Below are 20,955 nucleotides of genomic sequence, written 5' to 3'. Positions count from 1 at the left end.
CACTGATCCAGGGGCTTCGTTGCTTACTTTATGATGATGTGACTTTTTGGAACAAGAGCAATGGAAAAAAGTGAATTAAGATGATGAACAAAATCTTTTACCCACTTAAGCATTTTCCAGTTGTGAGATTCCTCTTTTTGTGTGCTCTCTTTCCCTTGTAACCCCTGCTACCCTTTTCCCCTAACTATGGTCAATTTGGTCTTTAGGCTCATACCAGTCTCCCCGAGACATTCTGCAGTCATTATCACCTTTTTGGGTGGATTTTATTTTGTTTTATTTTGTTTTTGTTTGTTTGTTTTTAAATAACTTTGTAACATTGATGCATATTTGCTTGGGATAGAGCTTGTGTAATTTACCAATCGTATTGATTGTATGTGATTGTGCCCTGCAGAGGTATATTTAACAAGACAAGAATAATCTAGATTAATAAAGGAGCCCATGAGATTTGAGTCAGGTTATAAATGACTATGAAATCACTTAGTTTTGGATAGTGAGACTTTATATCTCCTGTTCGTATAAATCAGTGCTAGACAAAATACCATTTTTTAAAAGTTCTCTTGCATTCCTGTTTTTTCCCTTGCCTCAGCTCCCTGTTTTTTCTTGCCCGCTTCCACCTACCTGTTCAGAAATAAAAATATTGAGTCTTAAAGTGACAGCTGATTTTTAAATTGGTAATGCTTGTGAAATTTAACTTTTTCCAAATGTTTTCAACTTTTTTTTTAAGTGAAGATAAATGGGTTGGAATTTCACAAGCTATGAATAATCCTTTAGCGTCTAGGAAACTGTGAAATCTTATTTGAAGACTTTATCTCTTGAAAGTTCTTTTGGAATAGGAAAAAGAACCCTGTTTGAAATGGACCATTTTCTTCTCTTTTTAATGTGTTTATATTTCCAGTTTTTAAAGAGCCTTCAAAACAAGTGAGGTGGAAATCCAGAGTAGTAGGAAGATGTTTAGGGCAGCAGAAATCTGGGTCTGAACAAGTACATGTTCATTTGTTGGGTTTTTAAGAGGATTAGGGCCATCTTTTTCAATTTTGTATTATTTGTGTGCATGTTGTTTATATCAAAGATGCCACATTTTGTTAAAACGCTGTTTCCTTTCTTTATAACCTTGGAAACTGACTCAGCCTCATGTTGCTCCTGAGTAGTATTAAAAGCTCCCATGAGATGCAGATAAAAGGGTTATTTTAACAAGTAGAAGGAGGTGATTCACCTTTTGGTTTGTAAATATATGAAAATGTCTACAAGGTCTTTATCTGCTTTCTGTCAGCATTTATATTAAATGATAAATTAATGAGGAGAAACGTGTAGTCTTTTTTGTAAATGAGTCTGTGCCATTTTCTTCTAACCTTGGGATTATCACACCTTTTAAATATTTTTTTAACGTGAAGAATAATTATGTAACACGCACAAGTAAACGCATATGTGCAGTAGCCAATTTTGTAGAGATACCACAGAAATTAGTCCAACCTTAATGATTATTTTTGAGAGAGAGCACAAGCAGGGGAGGGACGGGGGAAACAGAGGATTCAAAGCAGGCTCTGCAGTGACCACAGTGAGCTTGATGTGGGGCTCAAACTCACAAACTGTGAGATCATGACCTGAGCCAAAGTCAGGCACCCCAGTAAATGTCTTTTTTTTTCTTTTAATATTAATTTTTTTGTAAACGTCCATACTTTAAAAGACGAATACTACTCATGACCAGTGAAGGTTATTTACTCCTCCTACTAACAATTAGCAATTAGGTGTCCTTTGTTTGGTACCATACTTGACCTCAAAGGAAGGAACCGTAGTAAAAAAAAAAGTTCAGGGGTATGAAGGATGGTAACTACTGCAGCCATCCTTGAATGTTACAAAATCTAGAGAGAGAATTCCAGGACCAGCCCTGCCATCTTACCATTTACCTAGGCCTACCCTCCCCACAAGCAATTTTCTGACCCCTTACACTGAGACTCACGTAGATTAACAGGAGTTTGTTTTTCGTGTGTATTAGCACGTCATTTACAGTATCCAGCTAATCTGTAATGATCAGTTAGTAAATCCTACTTTCCAACATGGTGGCCCATTGAGTACTTAATAATATGTCCAATACTGAGAAGATAATGCTGCCTTTATCCTCAAGGAGCTTACACTCCCAATTGTGGAAATTGACATGAATACAGTTTAAAAATTGGTAACGATCATCAACAAACCACTAAAATTACCAAAGTATTCAACCACAGTTGTCCTCGGAAGAGCAAGGAGCTGTGAGAATACACACAAAGAAGTGGCAAAGGCTTTCCTGAGGAAGTTGTGCTGAAGGTAAGACTTTACGAATGGACAGAATGGCAGGTAATGCTGGAGACAAGAGAGTCCTAGTCAGAGAGAACAGGATGTGTGGATTTCTTCTTTCGAAAGAAGAATCTGTGCCCCTGAGACAAAGTGGTGGAGGCAAAAGTAGAGGGAGTGAACGGCATGAGAGGAGGCACAGCTGGGTCACAGAGGCCTGCAGACAATGCTGAAGTATTTGGGTTTTATTCTGGAAGGAAATCCAAGGAAAGGTTGCACGCAGGGGAATGAAGGGATTTGATTTGTGCCTCTTTACTCACATTTATTGGAGAGCTTCTGTGTTGGTGGTTCTCGGACTTCACGTGCACACGCATTACCTGGTGCTCGTGTTAAAGTGCAGTTACGGTTTCAGCAGGTCTGGAGTGGAGCTTGGGATTATCTAATGTGCTCCCAGGTGATGCCGGTCCTGTTTGGCCAAGGACCACAGTTGTGAGTAGCAAGGTTCTATGTCACAGGCGATTTTAGAAGCAGAAAGACCCAGTTTCTGCAGTCAGACTTGGGGAGTGAATGAGTTGTAAGACATAATTAGCATGACCCGGGGACTGTTTCAAGGAAAATGCCTAGAGCTGGAGAAGCAAGGTGCTTCAGGAAAGTTTTTATATCTGAAGAGTTGATTTGTAAAGGTAGGAAAGGGATTCTAAGGTGAGCAAAGTGGGGAGCAGACGCTGCATCCCGGGAGCACACCCGGAGTACACACCCCCGTGCGTATGAATGTGGCCTTGCAATGGGAGACAGCTAGGAAAGTTAGTTTGAGGCCAGGCCTTGAAAAGCTTTGCATACAATTCTGAGCCATTTGGATTTTATCTTTTAGCAAGTAAAAATTAGTAAAGATTTTAAGCCAGACTGTGATGTGATCGTTGTGATTTCAAGTGGCAGAGAACCCAGTTGTGAATCGGTTGCCGTCAGTAGAGTTAACAAGAACTAGTAAGGGCTGGCCAGCACCAGGATGGGGAATGAAGAGGAGGGAGGAACTTCGAAGTGTTTAATTGAGCCATAACTTGACAACACATGGTACAAGCATGACTGGCATTCTTAAACGCCCAAACAGGTGCCCCCAAAGTCAGTTGCTTCCCCTGCTTCCCCTGACCAAGCATAGGTCTAGGTCTATTCCTATATCACCAGCTTAAAAGGGGGGGGGGGGGGGGGGGGCGGGCGGCGGTGATTACCTTTGCAATATCAAAGCTCTTCAAAATAGTTTCAAGGAAAACCTACAGTCATCTCAATTTATCATCACCTTATCCTCGCAAATCTAAAACATTCAGGCTATTATGATCTGAAAGGTGCCATCTGATTTTCCTTCGGCCCGAAGCCTGCCCTCCTCGTCATCTAACTGGGCTTTTCATTACCCTGACAAGCTAGGGAGACTGCTGAACTCTGGGACAGACCTAGGCCGTGATGCAGGTGGCCTCTCCAGAGTGGGCCGGCCTGTTGGCTGTAACTGAACCGCTCGGGCTTTCCCTTCAGCACCATTCCCTGGTTAGCTGAACTTCGGTAGGGACACAAGATGCGATTCCGTTCCATGTGGGAACAGCCTGTGCCCAACCAGCATCTGTTGTTTTTTAGCACTAGCCATCAGGAAAGGGTCTGAAACCCACTGTGTGTGTCCTGATGGAATAAAAGCTACCAAGCCACATTCATCCCTAGACCCTCATTTCCACCTCACCCCTCAAATGGATTTGGATGGATTTGCTAAAGCAGCCCTTGGCAGAGGTGGGTAAGAGACGTCAGTCACATGATTGACCTGTACTTATCAAAACACACACCCTTGGCCTTAGCTTTACTGTCAGTTTCTTCCTGCTGCTTCTGGGTTTGTCCAACCCACCCCCTTTCTCCAGAGAACTTTCCCCCATAGCTCTTCCTCTGCTCTCTTGCCTTTTCCTCTTCTCTATTTTTCTTTCCCCACCTACAGCTTCCGGAACTGAAGTAAGACAATGAACTTTAACTCCATGTGACTCTCTCCCAAGAATACCCTCACCCAGTATTTCTGAGTTTACACAAGGTGTCAGTTCTGCTGGATAATTAAGCATTTTTAATAACCTTTACATTTAAAGTATTTTTCTGTCAATAAGTAGGCAAAACTACTCTGAACCTGGGTTTCTTCAAACTCAAATATTTATTTGAGTAGCTGGTACATTGAAGACCCAGTGGCATGTGCACTGGGCATGTTCAATAAATATTTGTTGCTTTGATTTTGTGTCCCTGAAACTAAAGCTGAACTTTCTAACAGTTGTGAGAACTTGAGCAAATTCCAATGAGATGCTTTGAGAATCTTACCTAAAAACTGCCAAATGATAATGCAGGATTATTTTGATGAACTTTATTTCACCCTTTGTTAAAATAGCATACTAGAAACTAGAAACCCGGGGGAGTTGGAGATGGCTCTGTTTTTCCAAAAATGGAAAGATGTTTTGCCAAATTTCCATGGAAGAGTTAAGCTGTGAGTTACTCAGTAACCGACGGCAGGAGCTCAGCTCTACTGTTTGCTCTCCACCAAGGTCTTACTCTTGGAGCCAAAGGGAAGAGTAAAACAGGGCGGGGACATGAGAGAATGAACAGCGAGGATCAGCTAATTACCTGCTCAGGAGCTGCTTCTGAGCCTAGAGGCAAGGCTAGGGAAAGGGGAATTTGTTCATTTTGTTACTGAACTTGAAGGCAGCATTCACATTTTTTTAAGTGTGTTATTTTGAGAGAGAGAATGCACACAAGTGGGGCAGGAGCAGAGAGAGGGAGATAGGATCCAAAGCAGGCTCCACCCTGTCAGTGCAGAGCCTGGTGCGAGGCTCAAACTCCCGAACCATAAACCATGAGATCACAACCTGAGCCGAAGTCCGACACTTAACCGACTGAGCCACCCAGGTGCCCCTGAACTTTAAGGGAGTGTTTAAAAAAAGAGAGGGTGACTGAATGCTACATTCTTTCCTCTCTGTGGCCCCTAACACAGCAAAGCACAGAGAGGCCCTGGTTACCACTTGGAAAATGAAGTCGGCCTCCAATTGCAGAAATGGTTAGAAGTTACCAGGAAAATTTTGATTTAAACATATTTGTATATATCTAAATATAAACAATTGTTAAAACATGACAGAATATTGACGATTCTGTGGGTGGGAGGGGGAAACCCAGATTTGTTTGCCCAACTTTTTTTCCCTTTCCTCATCAAACCAGTCTGAGATGAACTAAGAGGAAAGGGGTTTCGGGGTCATGAAAATCTAGACAGTAAAAAGACAAGGGGTGCTGTATGAGACCCAGCGACTACGCTGACACCCAAGCGTACCAAGACACCCAAGACCAATTGAAAATCTCGTTTGAGGGGGCGCCTGACTTCAGCTCAGGTCACGATCTCACGGCCTGTGGGTTCGAGCCCTGCATTTGGGCTCTGTGCTGACAGCTCAGAGCCTGGAGCCTGCTTCGGATTTTGTGTGTGTGTGTCTCTCTCTCTGCCTCTCCCCAGCTTGTGCTCACTTTCTCTTGATAATAAATTTTTAAAAATTGTGTTTTAATTATTAAAAAAAAGAAAATCTTGTTTGGAATGTGCATCAGAGACAAATGCTTTCTAATAAAATATGTGTAACCAAGAAAGAAGGTGGAAGTCCTTGGGTTCATTCCTGGTCCTGGATTTGGAGGGAATCATAGACAAACTTTATAGAGAATATCCACAGGAGGAGAACCAGGTGGTGACATATAACCCCTGCCCCAAGAACAACAATTGTATGCTGAGTTTTAATTTGGAGAGACAGACATTTTCTTCATATGTACCTTATAGGAGCACAAAACCCATGACACAGGCACACAAAGGGTCTGAATCTCAACTTTGCTAGCTTTGTAATTTGGGTCAAGTTCTTAACGCTTGTGAATAGCAGTTTTCTTATCTGTTAACTAGGCATAATAATATCTTCCTGGTATAGCTGACAAATGAATTATATAAGCTAATGCCTGTAAAGCACTTAGCATAGATCCTGGTGTATAGTGTTTTAAAGTGGCACCCATTCTGATGGTCATATTCAAAGATTTAAAGGATTTTACCTAAGCTAATGCAAAGTAATGGTTACATTATAGACCATGGAATATTATACAGCCATTAGAAATTTTTTACCAGGCAGGGTGCACCTGAACACCTCTGTTCCACCTGTAGACACTGAACTGGGCGTCTCTCACTCTCCTTTTCTCCTTTGTGAGGAGCCCAGGGCTCATCCAGCTTCTAGATCTTCTCTGGTGCTGCCACCACCTTCATCGTGGCCTGGTTCTCCCCTCTCCCCAAGTCTCCATGGAATAAACACTGACACCCTTATTGCTCACAAAGTCCAGACTTGTATGAATAAGTGATACACGGGCATGTTAAAACATAGAACGCTAGGGACACCTGGGTGGCTCAGTTAAGCATTTGGCTGTTGATTTCGGCTCAGGTCATGACCTTACGGTTCATTGGTTCGAGCCCAGCGTCGGTCTCTGTGCTGACAGTGCAGAGCCTGCTTGGGATTCTCTCTCTCTCCCCCTCTCTCCCTCAAAATAAATAAATTTTAAAAAGAGAAAGTAGAATATGAGTAAAGAGGTACATATTGACAAGTCTTGCTTCCTCCCCTGACTATCCACCCCTCATCCATATCATCTGCACTTTGTGATACAAAAGTAGCATACTAAACACTGACCTGCAGCTTGTTTTCTTTCCCACATAATTATCCTGGAGATCTTCCATATCGGTTCAGAAAAAGGATCTTTATCCTTTTTGACAGTGGCATAATCTTCCAGTGGGGATATACCTTGGTTTATTTAACTAGTCCCCTATAGGTGGAAGTTGTTTCTCATCTTTTGCTATTGTTACCCGTCGGTTACAGTTAGTAATCTCACTGACACCCATGCAGATGTATCTGTAGGATACATGGTATTTTTGACATGTATTGTCAAATTTCCCTTCAAAGTTACAGGATTCTGAAAAAAAACACCCAAAGTTACAGCATTCTGCACTCACTCCCCTTAGCAATGGGTACAAGGACCTATGTCCTCACACCCCAGCAGAAGAATGTGCCAGCTTAGTCTCTTTTAATTCTAATCATTTTCAGTGATAATCCTTTTCAGGGAATCAGATGAGAAATAACTGGGAAAGTACAGTGTTTAAAAAGTCTTGCAAAAGAATCGTGAGGGATAGTAAAATTAGCAGGTGAAAGTTTGATGAATAACAATATTTATACACTCTCAAGTTATCTGCCCACAAGATACTTATTTAACAGAAAAGGGAGGGAAGCCTGGGTGCCTCCATTGGTTAAAGCGTCCGACTTTGGCTCAAGTCACGATCTCACGGTTCGTGAGTTTGAGACCCACGTTGGTCTCTGTGCTGACACTCTGGAGCCTGGAGCTGCTAAGAATTCTGTGTCTCCCTCTCTCTCTGCCCCTCCCCTGCCCATGCTCTGTCTTTCTCAAAAATATACATTAAAAATAATAATAATAATAAAAATGTAAAATTGCAGTTTTATTGACAAAGAAAGTTGGCGGACACCATTGTAACCAAGTGATCAAAGTTAACATCACATCTGAAATGGAACAAATTGACATCATGTGTCTCCTGATATGATGCAGCGAGAAGGACACAATATCACTCTGTAGTATGCCTGCCCCCTAAAAGAGTATAACTCGAATCTAATCCTGAGGAAACCTCAGACAATACACAAATTGAGAGACATCGTTCAAAAATATTTGGCTTGTACTCTTAAAAAAATGACAAAAGAGAGCAACTTTTCCAAACTAGAAGACACTAGAAACATGACACACTTTCAGCTAGATCCACCATCTTACAGTAATTTGCCAAAATGACCAACACAAAGGGGAAGAGTAGAGTCACCCACTATATGTTCTGTAGGAAACAAACATGAGGTTCTGGGAAACATTGGGTTGTTCCTTTGGCCACATATAGGCAACTCTACAAGAAAGATGATATTGTAGACATCAAGGGGATAGGCACTGTGCTAAAAGGAATGCCTCATGAATGTTAACATGGCAAACCTGGAAAAGTCCACAGTGTTACCCAGTGTGCTGTTGGCATTGTTGTAGACAAGTTAAGGGCAAGATTCTTGCCAAGAGAATTAATGTATGTATTGAACATATTAAGCATTCTAAGTGCCGAGATTGCTCCCTGAAGCGTGAAGGAAAATCATTAGAAAAAGAAAGAAGCCAGATAAGACAGAGAGAAAGGTACTTGGGTTTAACTGAAGCACCAGCCTGCTCCACCCAGAGCACACTGGGAGAACCAAAGGAGTCTGAGCTGATGGAACCAATCCTCTGTGAACTCATGGCAGGATAGATGTAGAAAAAATAGAAGACCTCTGGGCTGTAAAAAAGACATGACAACTAAATGCAATGTGTGATCCTAGAAAAGGAGAACAAAGTGGAGGTGGGAGGCACTAAATCAATGTCTCCCAAAGCGTGGGGACTTCCAGGGCTCCTTCATGTATATGTGAAGTCTAACTTTTAATATATAATTAAAATTTTTTTAAATGCTTTGTTTTATTTTTGGGAGAGAGAGCATAAGCAGGAGAGTGGCAGAGAGAGAGGGAAATAGAGGATCCGAAGCAGCTCCAGGCTCTGCTCTGACAGCAGCGAGCCCAATGTGGGGCTCAAACTCACAAACCACAAGATCATGGCCCAAGCCGAAGTCAGATGCTCAACCGACTGAGCCATCCAGGTGGCCCTTAATATATAATTTTTAATAATATTTAGGTGTTATTTAGCAAGATTACAAGGGGATCCTGAGGGCAAAAGTTGAGTAAGACAATTGGCAAGCTTAAAATATGGCTTATAGATTTGAATATAATACTACATCATCGTCAGCTTTTGTGCCTTTGATCACTGTACTGTGGTCTGGTAAGTAAATCCTTGTTTTTAGAAACTTCACACTATTTAGGGATAAAGGGACATTAGATCTGCAACTTACTCCCAACTAGCACAGAAAAATAATAATATGTATTACATATATAATATATGAATTCCTATGAGTATACCACCCTCAATCTTTAATCACACAAAAGGAGGCATACTTATCCTGTGAGTACTGTTGCAGCAATCCTTATGGTACTGTTTTTGGCCATTTAGGAAGAGGAAAATAAAAATACACCTGCTCTTTATCCCCCTTAGTTTGAATTCACTTAATCTCCCCAATAACATAAGTAAAAATAACAATATATACAAAGAAATAGGATTTGGTTTCTTTGCTTTTAAAGAAGTATTTCAAGGGTGCCTGGCTGGTTAGGTTGGTAGGACATGTGACTCTTGATCTCGGGGTATGAGTTCAAGCCCCACGCTGGATGTAGATTACTTTAAAATAAAATCTTTAAAAAATAAATAAATATTTCAGCAGTAGCTTGTGTGTTTTTTTACCTGCCTCATACTTTGTCTCCTGATCCCCCAGTGGGATCAATTACTCCCTTGTGAGTCCTCGTCTGCGTCACGGACATGTTGGCTCTTAGAATCCTGAAGGCAGTAATTGTTTCAGAACACGCTCCCCTCTGACTAGATATTATGGACTCTTTCTCCTGAAAGAGAGCTGTGAAAGAGAGCATATTACACTGAGCAGGTGGAAAGCTAGAAGTTTCTGGACATTCGATTTGACTAGTTATATTCACCTATTTTCTGTCTCCTCGTTTCGATAACCAGGGGGAAAAGAAACTCCTGAAAACAAACTTCTCCTCAGGCATTTTCTGACCAAGTTTGAATTTGTGAACATTCCTCCTTTTCCTTTTCTGCAAAGATAAAGAAGAGAGTGAAGGAGTATGGGTAAGAAAGGTGGGCCTTGCCTTCCCTCGACCTGACTGAACTTTAAAACTTCTCTACTAATTAAACAACACGGGCCTGTACACTTTGCTTAACCCTGGAAGCTGGTCATCAGCCTTTGACCTCAGTTTTCCCCTCGTCACCAGTTCCCTCCCCCACCCGAGCTTCTGGAACCTCAGTCAGATTTAGAGGAAAGAACCAGTTTTCAGAGGGATTGCCTCAGAACACACTATCTCCACTCGCCCGGCCCCGTGGAAGATTAGCAACCATGTTTTCCAATGAGATAGGAACTGTAGCTGCTGGAAAAAGGTAAGAGAGGCGAGTTTTCTCTTTCGCATGCCCTCATTGCGTTTTCTGACTTTTGAAGGGTGGCCTCGACACCTTTGAGAAAACCAGGCCCTCTCCCTGGGTAGTTACAAAAAAAGATGTGTTTGGAAGACGTCATGCCAAGTGCCCTCCCTCCCACTCCCTCTTGGGGTAAGCCACACCTTGGGCTCTTAGCTCAAGAAACCAGGCACGTCTTCCCTGTGTCACAGCTGTGGCAGTGCCAGCCCTCACAGCAACCGGGAGACGCTCCAGGGGAAATTCCCAGGCCCGCCAGACAGCTGAAAAGAGGGCAAATTCAACCTATTTAACCTGTGAGGACCTCCTAACTCCTTTTTTCCTTCTCCTCCAGCTTGGTTGCCTCCCCCACCCCCCCACCCCCCCACTCCAAGATCTCAGTGACCTTTGGCTGAAGGATAGCAGCTCTGTCCCCTTGCCTCACGGCGAGGTCCCCTCCTCCCTCGATATCACACACATTCCCCTCCTGACCCGGGTCGTTCTGGGGGCTGGAAGTGAGGCCGGGGCACACCGTATTGGTGATTCTTTCCCCCACGAACAAAGCTCCCAGATCCCCCTCAGCCTCCACTTGTATTTCCAAACGTGGCTGAGGGACCAAACAGGAAACAAAAGGCTAGCAAGACAGGGAGATGCATGGCAGGGGTCTCTGTCTCTGCTTCTTCACCCCGCCTCCTAAATCACCCTGAGCGGCTCCCATCTTCTCTCCCACTCCGTGCCTCGATTCTTAAAGGGCCGCAGAGTTTGCCTCGTCTCACGCAAGAAGCCAAGTCCCCCTCGGCGGTCCCCAGCTTCCGCAGCCCAACACTTGCCAGCAGGCCACCTCAGGGAGTCCTCTCAGCACTGTGTGCGTGTCTTTTTCTGCCTGGGGAAGGCTCAGTACCCACACGGACTCCCAAGTCAACCAGAGGAAGCCCCTGGTCTTTCTACAAAAATATTACAAGAGTTTATGCCTTGGTTTGCTTAACCGAGTGTTCCAATTTTCCTAGTTTGCCAGTCTCGTGATCTCACTTTTTTTGTTTTTAAGTTAAGATTAATTTCATTTGCTTTTAGTGAACCCCTGTTGGCAACTATGAAAATTTCCAGGAAGAGAAATGATAAGGGCCTGAACTAAGGCAGTGAGAGAGCCAGGGAACAGAATTAATGGAATCCAGGGTCTGACCAAAGAGGGTTTTCGAGGGAGGAATCCAGAGAGCCCGCCAGCTTTCTGGGTTGGATGTCAGCATGCACGAGGGGCCCATTTGTGGCTTTGGAGGATGTAGAAGGAGAAGCAGGTGGGCGGGTGGAAGTTGCAAGTGCAGTTTGGTCGTTTTTCACTAAGGAATCTTCAGGCCGTCCGGGAGGAATTGTCCAGCAACCGATCGGTCTGGAGCTCCTTGGGAGGTTAGGGCTGAAGCTAGAGGCCTGGGGAGGCTCCAGCACACAGATGGTGCTTTGCCCTGTTCATTCCCTCTCACCCCGTTGTATGACTGAAATCTCTGCTGCATCAGTCAAGATCCTTCCAATCTCTCAACATCCAGGTAACATTCAAGCCTTTCCTTAACAGCTTCTGCCAGTGGCTCCTCCCGCCGCCCTAAGTCTTCACTGGACACTGAAGTCCCCTGCCTGTCACATGTGCGTGCCCCATCTCACCAATGGAAGCTTTGCATTCTTTATTTCTCCCAGCCTTGGGCACACGGTACTTTATAACCATCATTCGCTTCAATAGTTGATTTTAATTTCAGCATGACTATGTCCAGGCGAGTAGAACTATCCTCTTGCAAGGAGTCCAGGACCGGGCTTGTCCTGGGCCCTTGTACTTTGCAAAGGTTTTGGCCCTCCTCCTGGCCAGGTGGGCTGGAATCCCGTGCTTCACTGGGGCAAGTCTGTGATGGGCAGTGGGGATAGTTCTCCCAGCCAGGCTTAACTCAGCTTTCTGTCTCCCTATAGGAGGATATGTCTTCTCTCCTTGCTCATTGGCCTCTGGGGCTGCGTGACCTGTCACTGGAGCCCCGTGGAGGACATCTGCACAGCCAAGCCTCGGGACATTCCTGTGAATCCCATGTGCATCTACCGTTCCCCAGAGAAGAAGGCAATTGAGGATGAGGGCTCAGAGCAGAAGATCCCCGAGGCCACCAACCGGCGGGTTTGGGAACTGTCCAAGGCCAATTCCCGCTTCGCCACTGCCTTCTATCAGCACCTGGCCAACTCCAAGAATGACAATGACAACATCTTCCTATCGCCCCTGAGTATCTCCACAGCTTTTGCTATGACCAAGCTGGGTGCCTGTGACAATACCCTCAAGCAGCTGATGGAGGTACAATCCGAAGTCTTTCTGCCTCATTACCGGACACGCAAGAAAACACGTATTGATCTGGAGCCCGTTAGAGACTCTCTTTGTGTCTTTACCCTTCCTCCTCCCTCCCCTTCCTTTGTTCTCCTTTTATCCACATACTCATTTAGAAAACAGGGGCCGTTCCAGGCGCAGTGCTCGAAGGAGCTCACAACTGAGGTGGCTGTAGATAGGGGGCTAACCAGTGTTGTGTTCACCACCATGTTAGCCAGGCTTCTCCACCGTTTTCTTTTGGTTTCTACAGGTTTTTAAGTTTGATACCATCTCCGAGAAAACATCTGATCAGGTGCACTTTTTCTTCGCCAAACTGAACTGCCGACTCTATCGAAAAGCCAACAAATCCTCTGAGCTAGTATCAGCCAACCGTCTTTTTGGAGACAAATCCCTTACCTTCAACGAGACCTATCAGGACATCAGTGAGGTGGTATATGGGGCCAAGCTCCAGCCCCTGGACTTCAAGGTGAGTTGCAGATGTCATCCCTGACCTCAGAGTTCTTTCTCTCCACTCAGCTTGAGAGGACAGGGAAGCAGGATCCAGGATCTAAACTAACACAGCTCTGCTAGTTGAAGGCAGGCTGGGGGTTGGGGAACGACCGAAAGTCAGAACCTCTGGAATATATCTTCTTGCTTGAAACCTGAGAAATCAGTGGTATCTATGGCTTAGATTGCAGTAGTTGCTCTGAGAAAGTGGTATAAATAATAAATTCCTCATTTTGTCCACCAAGACCAAAAAGTATTCTGCAGATGCCAGTCCTACAAGGCTCCTTATTTAATTTTTGAAAGTTACCATGGTCAAATAAAATTGGTGTATGGTGCGTGTTGTATTCTCCTCTTGGAGATTCATGAAGTGCCTATTAGGTCTTCTGAGAAGTCCAGCAACAAAGAAATCTATTGGTTCTATTCAATCAGCATCTCTCAATTTTTTTTTTTTTTTTTTGGACCACATGGGCTTCCTCTTTGCCTCTCATCCCTGCATGACTCATTAGTTTCCCACAGAGCATATCAGAGAAAATAACATTTTGTTTTCTTTTTCCCACACTATTTTCTTCTTTTCTGTTCCTTTATTCCTGTTTCCCTTTCTTTCTCTTTCTTCTGTTAATATTTACTAACCATGTGGAAGATTCCTGGCATTACACTAGACATGTGAGTCTCCCCAACCTGAGTTAGAGTGATCGCTTGGCCAAACGGTGGGAAAGGGCAGAGGGCTGATGAATAAAATAAACTGCTGTGTGGGGAAGTGGAGAAGCCCATTGAAACACGGGTGAGTAGGTTTGTTTCCTATCCTCCTCAGGAAAATCCAGAGCAGTCCAGAATGACCATCAACAAATGGGTATCCAATAAGACCGAAGGGCGTATCACTGATGTCGTTCCCCCAGAAGCCATCGACGAGCTCACTGTACTGGTGCTGGTCAACACCATTTACTTCAAGGTACTCAAAGTGCCCCTGAACAGGCAGGCCCAAAGACCTTGCTCTTGTCCTCCAGCTCACTTTCTTTCACACCACGGGGCATTAGGTAGATCTTCTCTGAGAAATGGTCGACACGTGGCCTGGGAAGAAATACAGATTTACTGACAGTCTAGAACCACGTCTAAGGCCGTGGCCGCTGGTCTGAAGTCCAGGAGTGCCTGGTAGTGTCTCCGGACCCAAGGAAGCCATGCATACACTCACAAACTTAGCTGGTCCAGCTGCAAAGCGTGCATGGTGATGAACTCTCATATCCATGTGACCATTTTTTTGCTATCCATTTAACTCCATTTTGAAATCCGGAACAACATGACAGACTCTATTGACAGTCCTCAGGGCTGAGATTTTCTCCATCATCTGGAGCACCTTCCAGAGTGACTCAAAGTTCCCCTTGCCTGAAGCTTCAGAACCTCTAGGCTCACCTCAAACTTTGCAGAGGCCCTGTGATTTGATCGTGCAGAGGCTTTTATCTTTCTCAGAGAACCAAGAGTTCTAAAGACTGTTTCGACTTCATATATTTAGAAAGGGGAATGAGGGAATAAACAGATCACTGGTACTTGGGAGGGCCACAAGTTTCAGACAGGCGGATTTGCAGCACATTTGCCCATCCTGGGCTGTGCTCCACGTGCATTCTTACCCATGCACAGGGCCCAGGAGGTTGGTCACTGCTGTTGCCAACCACTTTGTCTCTTGGGGCCTCCCTCTCCCCAAGAGTGGAGTAGGTTGTATTTACACAATGTGTACTGCCCTCTACAGTTTACAGAACACTTTGCTATTTATTAGCCCTCTTTATTCTCACAAGATCATAAATGAGACCTTGGGCCTCTCAGATTACTTAGTTTAAATCCTGGCTCTTCCATTTCTGCTGTGTGAACTCAGTTGAGTTACCTGAGACCATCCTATGCCTTGACTACTGCGTCTATAAAATGGTAATAATGATACACCTACCTCACAGGGTTACTGAGGGGACTGAACAAGCGAATGCATGTAAAACACTGGCACACAGTAGGCATCCTGCAGATATGAGCAATCGCCAGCTCCTAACTTTACAAATGAGGACCCACCACTCAAAGAGTTAAATGACATGTCCCCAAATCAATGTGCCAGAAAATGACAAAGAATGATAATCACAGCTCAGAAATTTCAGAGGGGTATCTTGAATCCCAGGGACCCTCCCTCTTTGAGTAGGAAGTTAGCCAGGACTCACCCGCTGCCTGGCAGTGTTCCTGAATGCTATCCCCCACCCCACCCCCAAACCCACCAGGTTATTATCTGCGTTTGGCCTTTATTTATCAGGGGTGGAGTCTAGCATTTTGGAGGATGGCCTTTGAGAAAGAGGCTGCTGGGAGGCAGAAAGCAAAAGGCAATAAGATTTAAACTCAAAAAGATGCTTGTGGAGAGGCCAGTAAGTTGTTCTTGGTTTTAGTTTTTATTTTTCTAGTTATAAAAGCAAAGGAAGAGCCACTGCAGAAAATCTGGGAAATACAGAAAAGTTTACAGAAAAAAACACTCATAATTCCATCATTCCGACATAGTCATTGTTATCCTTTTCATGCATATCCCTCTAATCTTTTCTCCTAATAATTCTGCTAACATATTTGCAGGAGAAAATAATGTGACAATTTCCCATGTCAATGTTCTCCTACGGATGTCTTTGGTCTTCCTGCTTTGTGACTCTCTCCCGCCTGGTGTCTCCTCCCAGGGCCTGTGGAAGTCGAAGTTTAGCCCTGAGAACACAAGGAAGGAACTGTTCTACAAGGCTGATGGGGAGTCGTGTTCGGCGTCCATGATGTACCAGGAAGGCAAGTTCCACTACCGGCGAGTGGCAGAAGGCACCCAGGTGCTCGAGCTGCCCTTCAAGGGCGATGACATCACCATGGTGCTCATCCTGCCCAAGCCCGAGAAGAGCCTGGCCAAGGTGGAGCAGGAGCTCACCCCGGAGGTGCTGCAGGAATGGCTGGATGAGACAGCGGAGACCCTGCTGGTGGTCCACATGCCCCGCTTCCGCATCGAGGACAGCTTCAGCGTGAAGGAGCAGCTGCAAGACATGGGCCTCGTGGACCTGTTCAACCCTGAGAAGTCCAAGCTCCCAGGTGAGCCTAGGAAGGACGTTCCTCTTCCCTCTGCTCCCCTCCCCCCAGGCAGTCTGGGCCAAGGTGAAAGAACTGGGGAAAGAGCAGAAAAGAGCAATGGGTGAGGACACCTGGACTCTCATCCCAGTTCCACTGCTAACTCAGGGAGCCCCCTTCCTTCCCAAGGTCTGCTTCCTCTTCTGTAGACTGGGGAGTTTGCACTTGGCTTTCCATGGGCCCAGCTGACACAGGAATCCTTTGAGTCTGTGACTGATACGGGGGATTGGCCAGGTGGTAAAGAACTTGAAAAGACATCGGAATTCAAAGCAAAGATCTGATTCAGAGCTGGGGACATCTTGGGCCCAGCAAATAGGCATTAAGAGCCCTTCACCTGATATTCCAAAGGGCTCATGAGTTTTCCTTGAGGTCACTTGGGCAACAGATGTGGCCAGACTTCTCTAGCTGTGAGACTTCGGTAACAGTGTTCTGTTGTTTTAGTTCCTCCAATCCACCATTCTTTAAAAATATGGTTTAAAATATCTTTTTAGAAAAGAGGTTAACAATGTCAGGTAATTGGGTTTGCCTTTAAGGGGCTGTCTTTAAATGAGGTCTAACCAGGGGCACCTGGCTGGCTCAGTCTGAAAAGCATGTAACTCTTGATCTTGGGGTTGTGTGAGCCCATGTTGGGTACAGAAATTACTTAAATAAGTAAAACCTGGAAAAAATTTCAAACTAGATCTGACCAACTTGCCTCTTGAAAAACATTGCCAGAGTGGAAAGAAAGACATTCCTACTAGGTGGGGTGAGTTTTTCTTTAAGAACAGAGTCCCCTGCTACCTTCCAAAAGCTGAAGCATAAGATTAAATTCACAGGAGTTGGGCTGAACAAGCCCAAAGTACTTTTTATTATTAATATGTATTTGTTTAGGGAGTATCATTAGTTGACGGTTCAGGATTTCTATTAAAAAAAAAAAAGCAAACCAAAGGACCTCTTATTCAAACTGAATTTCTGTGTGTTGAAACCAACCTTCCCCCTTTTCGTAGAACATTCTCTGGTCTTCCTTCTAGGTATTGTTGCAGAAGGCCGGAGTGACCTCTACGTCTCAGATGCATTCCATAAGGCCTTTCTTGAGGTGAGTATACCTCCCTTTGCTCTCTCTTCTTATGCTGTTTATTCCCATGCTGCTTTATTTTTTAGTACATTGATAAGTCGTGCGATTTGTAACTTTGGAGTTCTTACACCACTTGGCCTTCTGGTCTGACAGCAGATGCACGAACAGCAGAACACGACTGTAGAAAAAGGCATGTTTCCAGGGTCCTTCAAACCCCAAATCTATAGCCCCCCCCATCCATGAGGCCTCCACAATACAGCCCTCCCCTGAAGCCCTCGTGGTCCAATTGTTCCACACTCCCTCCTGCTACTTCTGAAGCAGGTCAAACAGGAACACACACATTTAGGGGAGGGTGACACAGGAAGAGAAGCCAACAGAGGCTACTGAGTTCAGAGGAGGAGACCCAGGAGAGTCTGGGCTCGTGGAAACCCAGGGAGGAGCTTTAAGAAAACAGAAAGTTATCTAGTAACAAGATTGAAAAGTGATGACAGGTTACCATTCCCCGAGGAATTTAGACAGAACAGTGGGGGCACATGCCTAATCGTAATCGGTGAAGAGCAAACAGAGGGTAATGAGGAGCTGATGAGTATGGGCCATATCCTAGAGTGTGTTCCAGAAAACTAGAGCTCTAGACTACCTGGCAAAACACGAAGTTAGGTGGTCAAATAAATGCATATCCTTTTCTTGGGAAATTAATGCACGCTGGCATTTTGGCATCTAAGGAGTTCCATGGTGAAAAAAATGGTTCAGTATTGCTTAACCTACCAGAAGGGAGGTGGGTGGGGGAATGGGTGAAACAGGTGATGGGGATTAAGGACGGCACTTGTCATGAGGAGCACCAGATGAGGTGTGGAATTGTTGAATCACTATATTGTATGCTTGAAACTAATATAACACTGTGTGTTAAATAGCTGGAATTGGAATAAAAACTTAAAAAAATATACTGCTGAACCTAGTGTTTCCCCAAGTCAGGTGCCCATGGAACTCTTTACTAGAGGAATAGCTATGTAAAGCCTTTAGAAATTCTGGTTCTCAAATACTGAACTATGGATCAATAGCATTAGTTAAGTGGGGAGCTTGACTCTTGGAGAATCTAGGATAGGGCCCGAGAATCAGCATATTTACAAAGGTCCTCAAGAGATTTTAATCCACAACTAAGTTTGGGAATCACTGTCCTTTGTGGGAACCAGGCTAAGAGGCAAATGAGATGGCCAATTAGAGAAGGTCACAGGATTGAGGAAATCACAAAGAAAGGAGGGTATAGTCAAAGAGAAAGGTTTCAGAGCCTGATACTAGTAAATACAGTTGCAGAGTCCAAGCTCAGTGGGAAAGTGTAGTTAGACGGAAAGTGGAGAGATCAAAGAACAGAAGGAAGTCAGAGTAATTGTATTAAGAGGAAATGCAATAGCTTGAAAAACAGAAGGTTAAGTCTGAGAGGATAGTGTCATTATTGTGATTTCACAGGTAATTCTGAGAGATGGCAAGTTCAAGGTGTGGCCATGGGGCCGGTTTGCTTAACTAGAGTGAAGGCAATGCTCATTGAGGCTGAGGGATGAAAGGTGGGAAGTTAGGGTGTTGAACGGGCCTCCTACCAAGGGATTTTAACTGCGTCAAATGCTAGCAGGAGTTAGGGTGGACAGAAAGGCTATGAGCTACGTGCCAAAATCTGCAATGTGGGGACATAATCCATGGGACAATAGATGTCAGTGACCTACAGGACAATAGCAAGAGCCGAGGGCTATATCTTAAATGTATTGAGATCAGAAGTGGGGATTTTATGCGAGTACCGGACTCATGGTTTTGGAAGCACAAATGACAGTATGGACACCCTCTTCCATATGGATTATGAAGGGAAGAGCACTTAGGAAGACCGCACGGGAAGCTATCCTCAGTATTTTAACTATGATTGAAAATCCTCTTCTAAGGACCCTAAAGAGAAGAGGTCGAGTCAGACACCCTTGAGGGCTCGGAGTTACCAGTAGGAAGAAGCAGAGGTCTGCGTTCATTTTATCCTCCATAGCCCACTAAACAACGGTACCAGGTTCCTCTGTAGCTCTTGGAACGAAGTTGCTTTCCTTGAAAACCTGGGGAAGCCAATATACAGGACCCCAACCGATTGGAGATCTCCTGGGAAGCCATTAGAAACCAGTCTGTGATTTGAGTAAGAAGATCCTGGTGTTGCAAAAGCTCCAGTCTGCTCATAAATCTAGTCCTAGAATGATCATGAAATAGCACAGGAAGATGGAAGGAAGTAGGGAAGAAGAGTGACAGGGAGAGACTATCTTCCACCAGCTCCACAAAGCTCAGGGATCTGACATGCTTTCATTAAGAGGCAGGGACAGAGTTTTAGTGAGATCCTGGGTCACCAAGCAGAATTTTCTGAAAGTATCTCTCTGGTAATTCTAATTAGCAAGTCAGAATACCAGTGTGTCAGACTATTACTCCAAAAAACATCCCTCTCATCAGCCAGAAATGGGCCAACCTTGCGGGCATCCACATTCCTGGTCCAGGAGTTCTCTGAGTGGCACCCTTGACTGTAGCATACAGCTCAAGGCTTGGAGGAACACAAGTGCTTATTACATCAATGTTTATTGGATGAAAGAATGAGTAAAAGTAGGGTTCTGGTGGGAACGCAACCTGACCCGAGTGTACTTTTCACTGGAAAACAAATAGCATTTTGAGGAACTGATGTGTCTGTGGATGACTGACCTGCCTGTGATGAACTGTAGCTAATGGAGAGGTTTTGTTTCCTACGTGGTCTGCAGGTAAATGAGGAAGGCAGCGAAGCAGCGGCAAGTACTGTCATTGGGATCGCAGGCCGTTCGCTGAACCCCAACAGGGTGACCTTCAAGGCCAATAGGCCCTTCCTGGTTCTTATAAGGGAAGTTGCTCTGAACACCATTATCTTCATGGGCAGAGTAGCCAACCCTTGTGTTAACTAAAGTGATCTTACTTTTTGCACCTCTTCCTGTTTTGGTTTGTGATAGAAGCAAAAAATAAATACAACTCCTCCCGGTTATGAATGGACTCTGCCGCCTGAAATGAAGACAAGGAAAGGAGAAGTGGATATTCTTTTGGGCGTGTGGGAAAGTGAGTGCTTTCGATTGTTCTCTACCAGTGAGCACATCTGGGTCAAGAAAGTGAAGGAGGGAAATATGTCACTGCTGCGTCTTGAAAGATGGCAGGCGTCCTGAAAGGGCAGGGGGAGCCTGAAATGTCAGTATTCCCAACATGCTAAAAAAAGAAAAAAAAAAAAATCCATAAATTTTAAACGAACATATCTCTATATACAGAGAAACCAGATATTCAGATCTGAGTATTAAACCATTTAATTCTCAAACCACTCACATGCATAATGTTCTTTTACACAGTGTTAAAATAAAGAGGAAAATGTATTTTTATACAAACAGAATTTCAAGTATACATTAATAGACTTTTCAAATTACTAACCAAGTTGCTAAGATTTCATTCACATTGTTCTTAAAGCTGTTCAACGAGAAAGCTTTTGCTAAACTGCTTTAAATATGTTTATATAAACCCATATCTTCACTCT

General features: G+C 44.3%; 2 protein-coding genes across 7 annotated transcripts in view; one reads left to right on the top strand and one right to left on the bottom strand.

Moving 5' to 3' along the window:
- Positions 1-9,976: 9,976 nt before the first annotated feature.
- The window catches only part of ZBTB37 (zinc finger and BTB domain containing 37), a 36,402-nt gene continuing 25,423 nt past the window's right edge, over positions 9,977-20,955 (bottom strand). Inside the window, exons 5-6 of one of the 6 annotated variants that reach the window (XR_007148233.1) lie at positions 17,318-17,580; positions 16,283-16,384 (exon numbers count right to left, since the gene is read on the bottom strand). The gene's annotated coding sequence lies outside the window, so the exon portion shown is untranslated. Of the gene's footprint in view, positions 10,053-16,282; positions 16,385-17,317; positions 17,581-20,551; positions 20,637-20,955 lie in introns of those variants that run through there. The other 5 variants (XR_007148235.1, XR_007148232.1, XR_007148236.1 and 2 more) reach the window with 5 other exon arrangements.
- Positions 10,318-20,625, top strand: SERPINC1 (serpin family C member 1). The gene is made up of 7 exons (XM_047840818.1): positions 10,318-10,392; positions 12,352-12,718; positions 12,999-13,214; positions 14,046-14,183; positions 15,922-16,312; positions 17,359-17,423; positions 20,168-20,625. The coding sequence occupies exons 1-7, from the start codon at positions 10,352-10,354 to the stop codon at positions 20,342-20,344; spliced, it is 1,395 nt and encodes a 464-aa protein (XP_047696774.1). The 5' UTR covers positions 10,318-10,351; the 3' UTR covers positions 20,345-20,625.

This window comes from Prionailurus viverrinus, chromosome F1 (assembly GCF_022837055.1).
Source record: "Prionailurus viverrinus isolate Anna chromosome F1, UM_Priviv_1.0, whole genome shotgun sequence".
In the NCBI taxonomy this organism is placed as follows: Eukaryota; Metazoa; Chordata; class Mammalia; order Carnivora; family Felidae; genus Prionailurus; species Prionailurus viverrinus.
Note: the sequence above shows the minus strand (reverse complement) of the source record. Positions and strands in the feature narration are given on the sequence as shown.

Bases quoted from the DNA above. Each gene is read 5' to 3' on its own strand.
- SERPINC1 (XM_047840818.1), top strand. From the start codon at position 10,352: ATGTTTTCCAATGAGATAGGAACTGTAGCTGCTGGAAAAAG. The intron at 10,393-12,351 runs GTAAGAGAGGCG...GTCTCCCTATAG, and splicing joins ACTGTAGCTGCTGGAAAAAG to GAGGATATGTCTTCTCTCCT. The intron at 16,313-17,358 runs GTGAGCCTAGGA...TCTTCCTTCTAG, and splicing joins TGAGAAGTCCAAGCTCCCAG to GTATTGTTGCAGAAGGCCGG.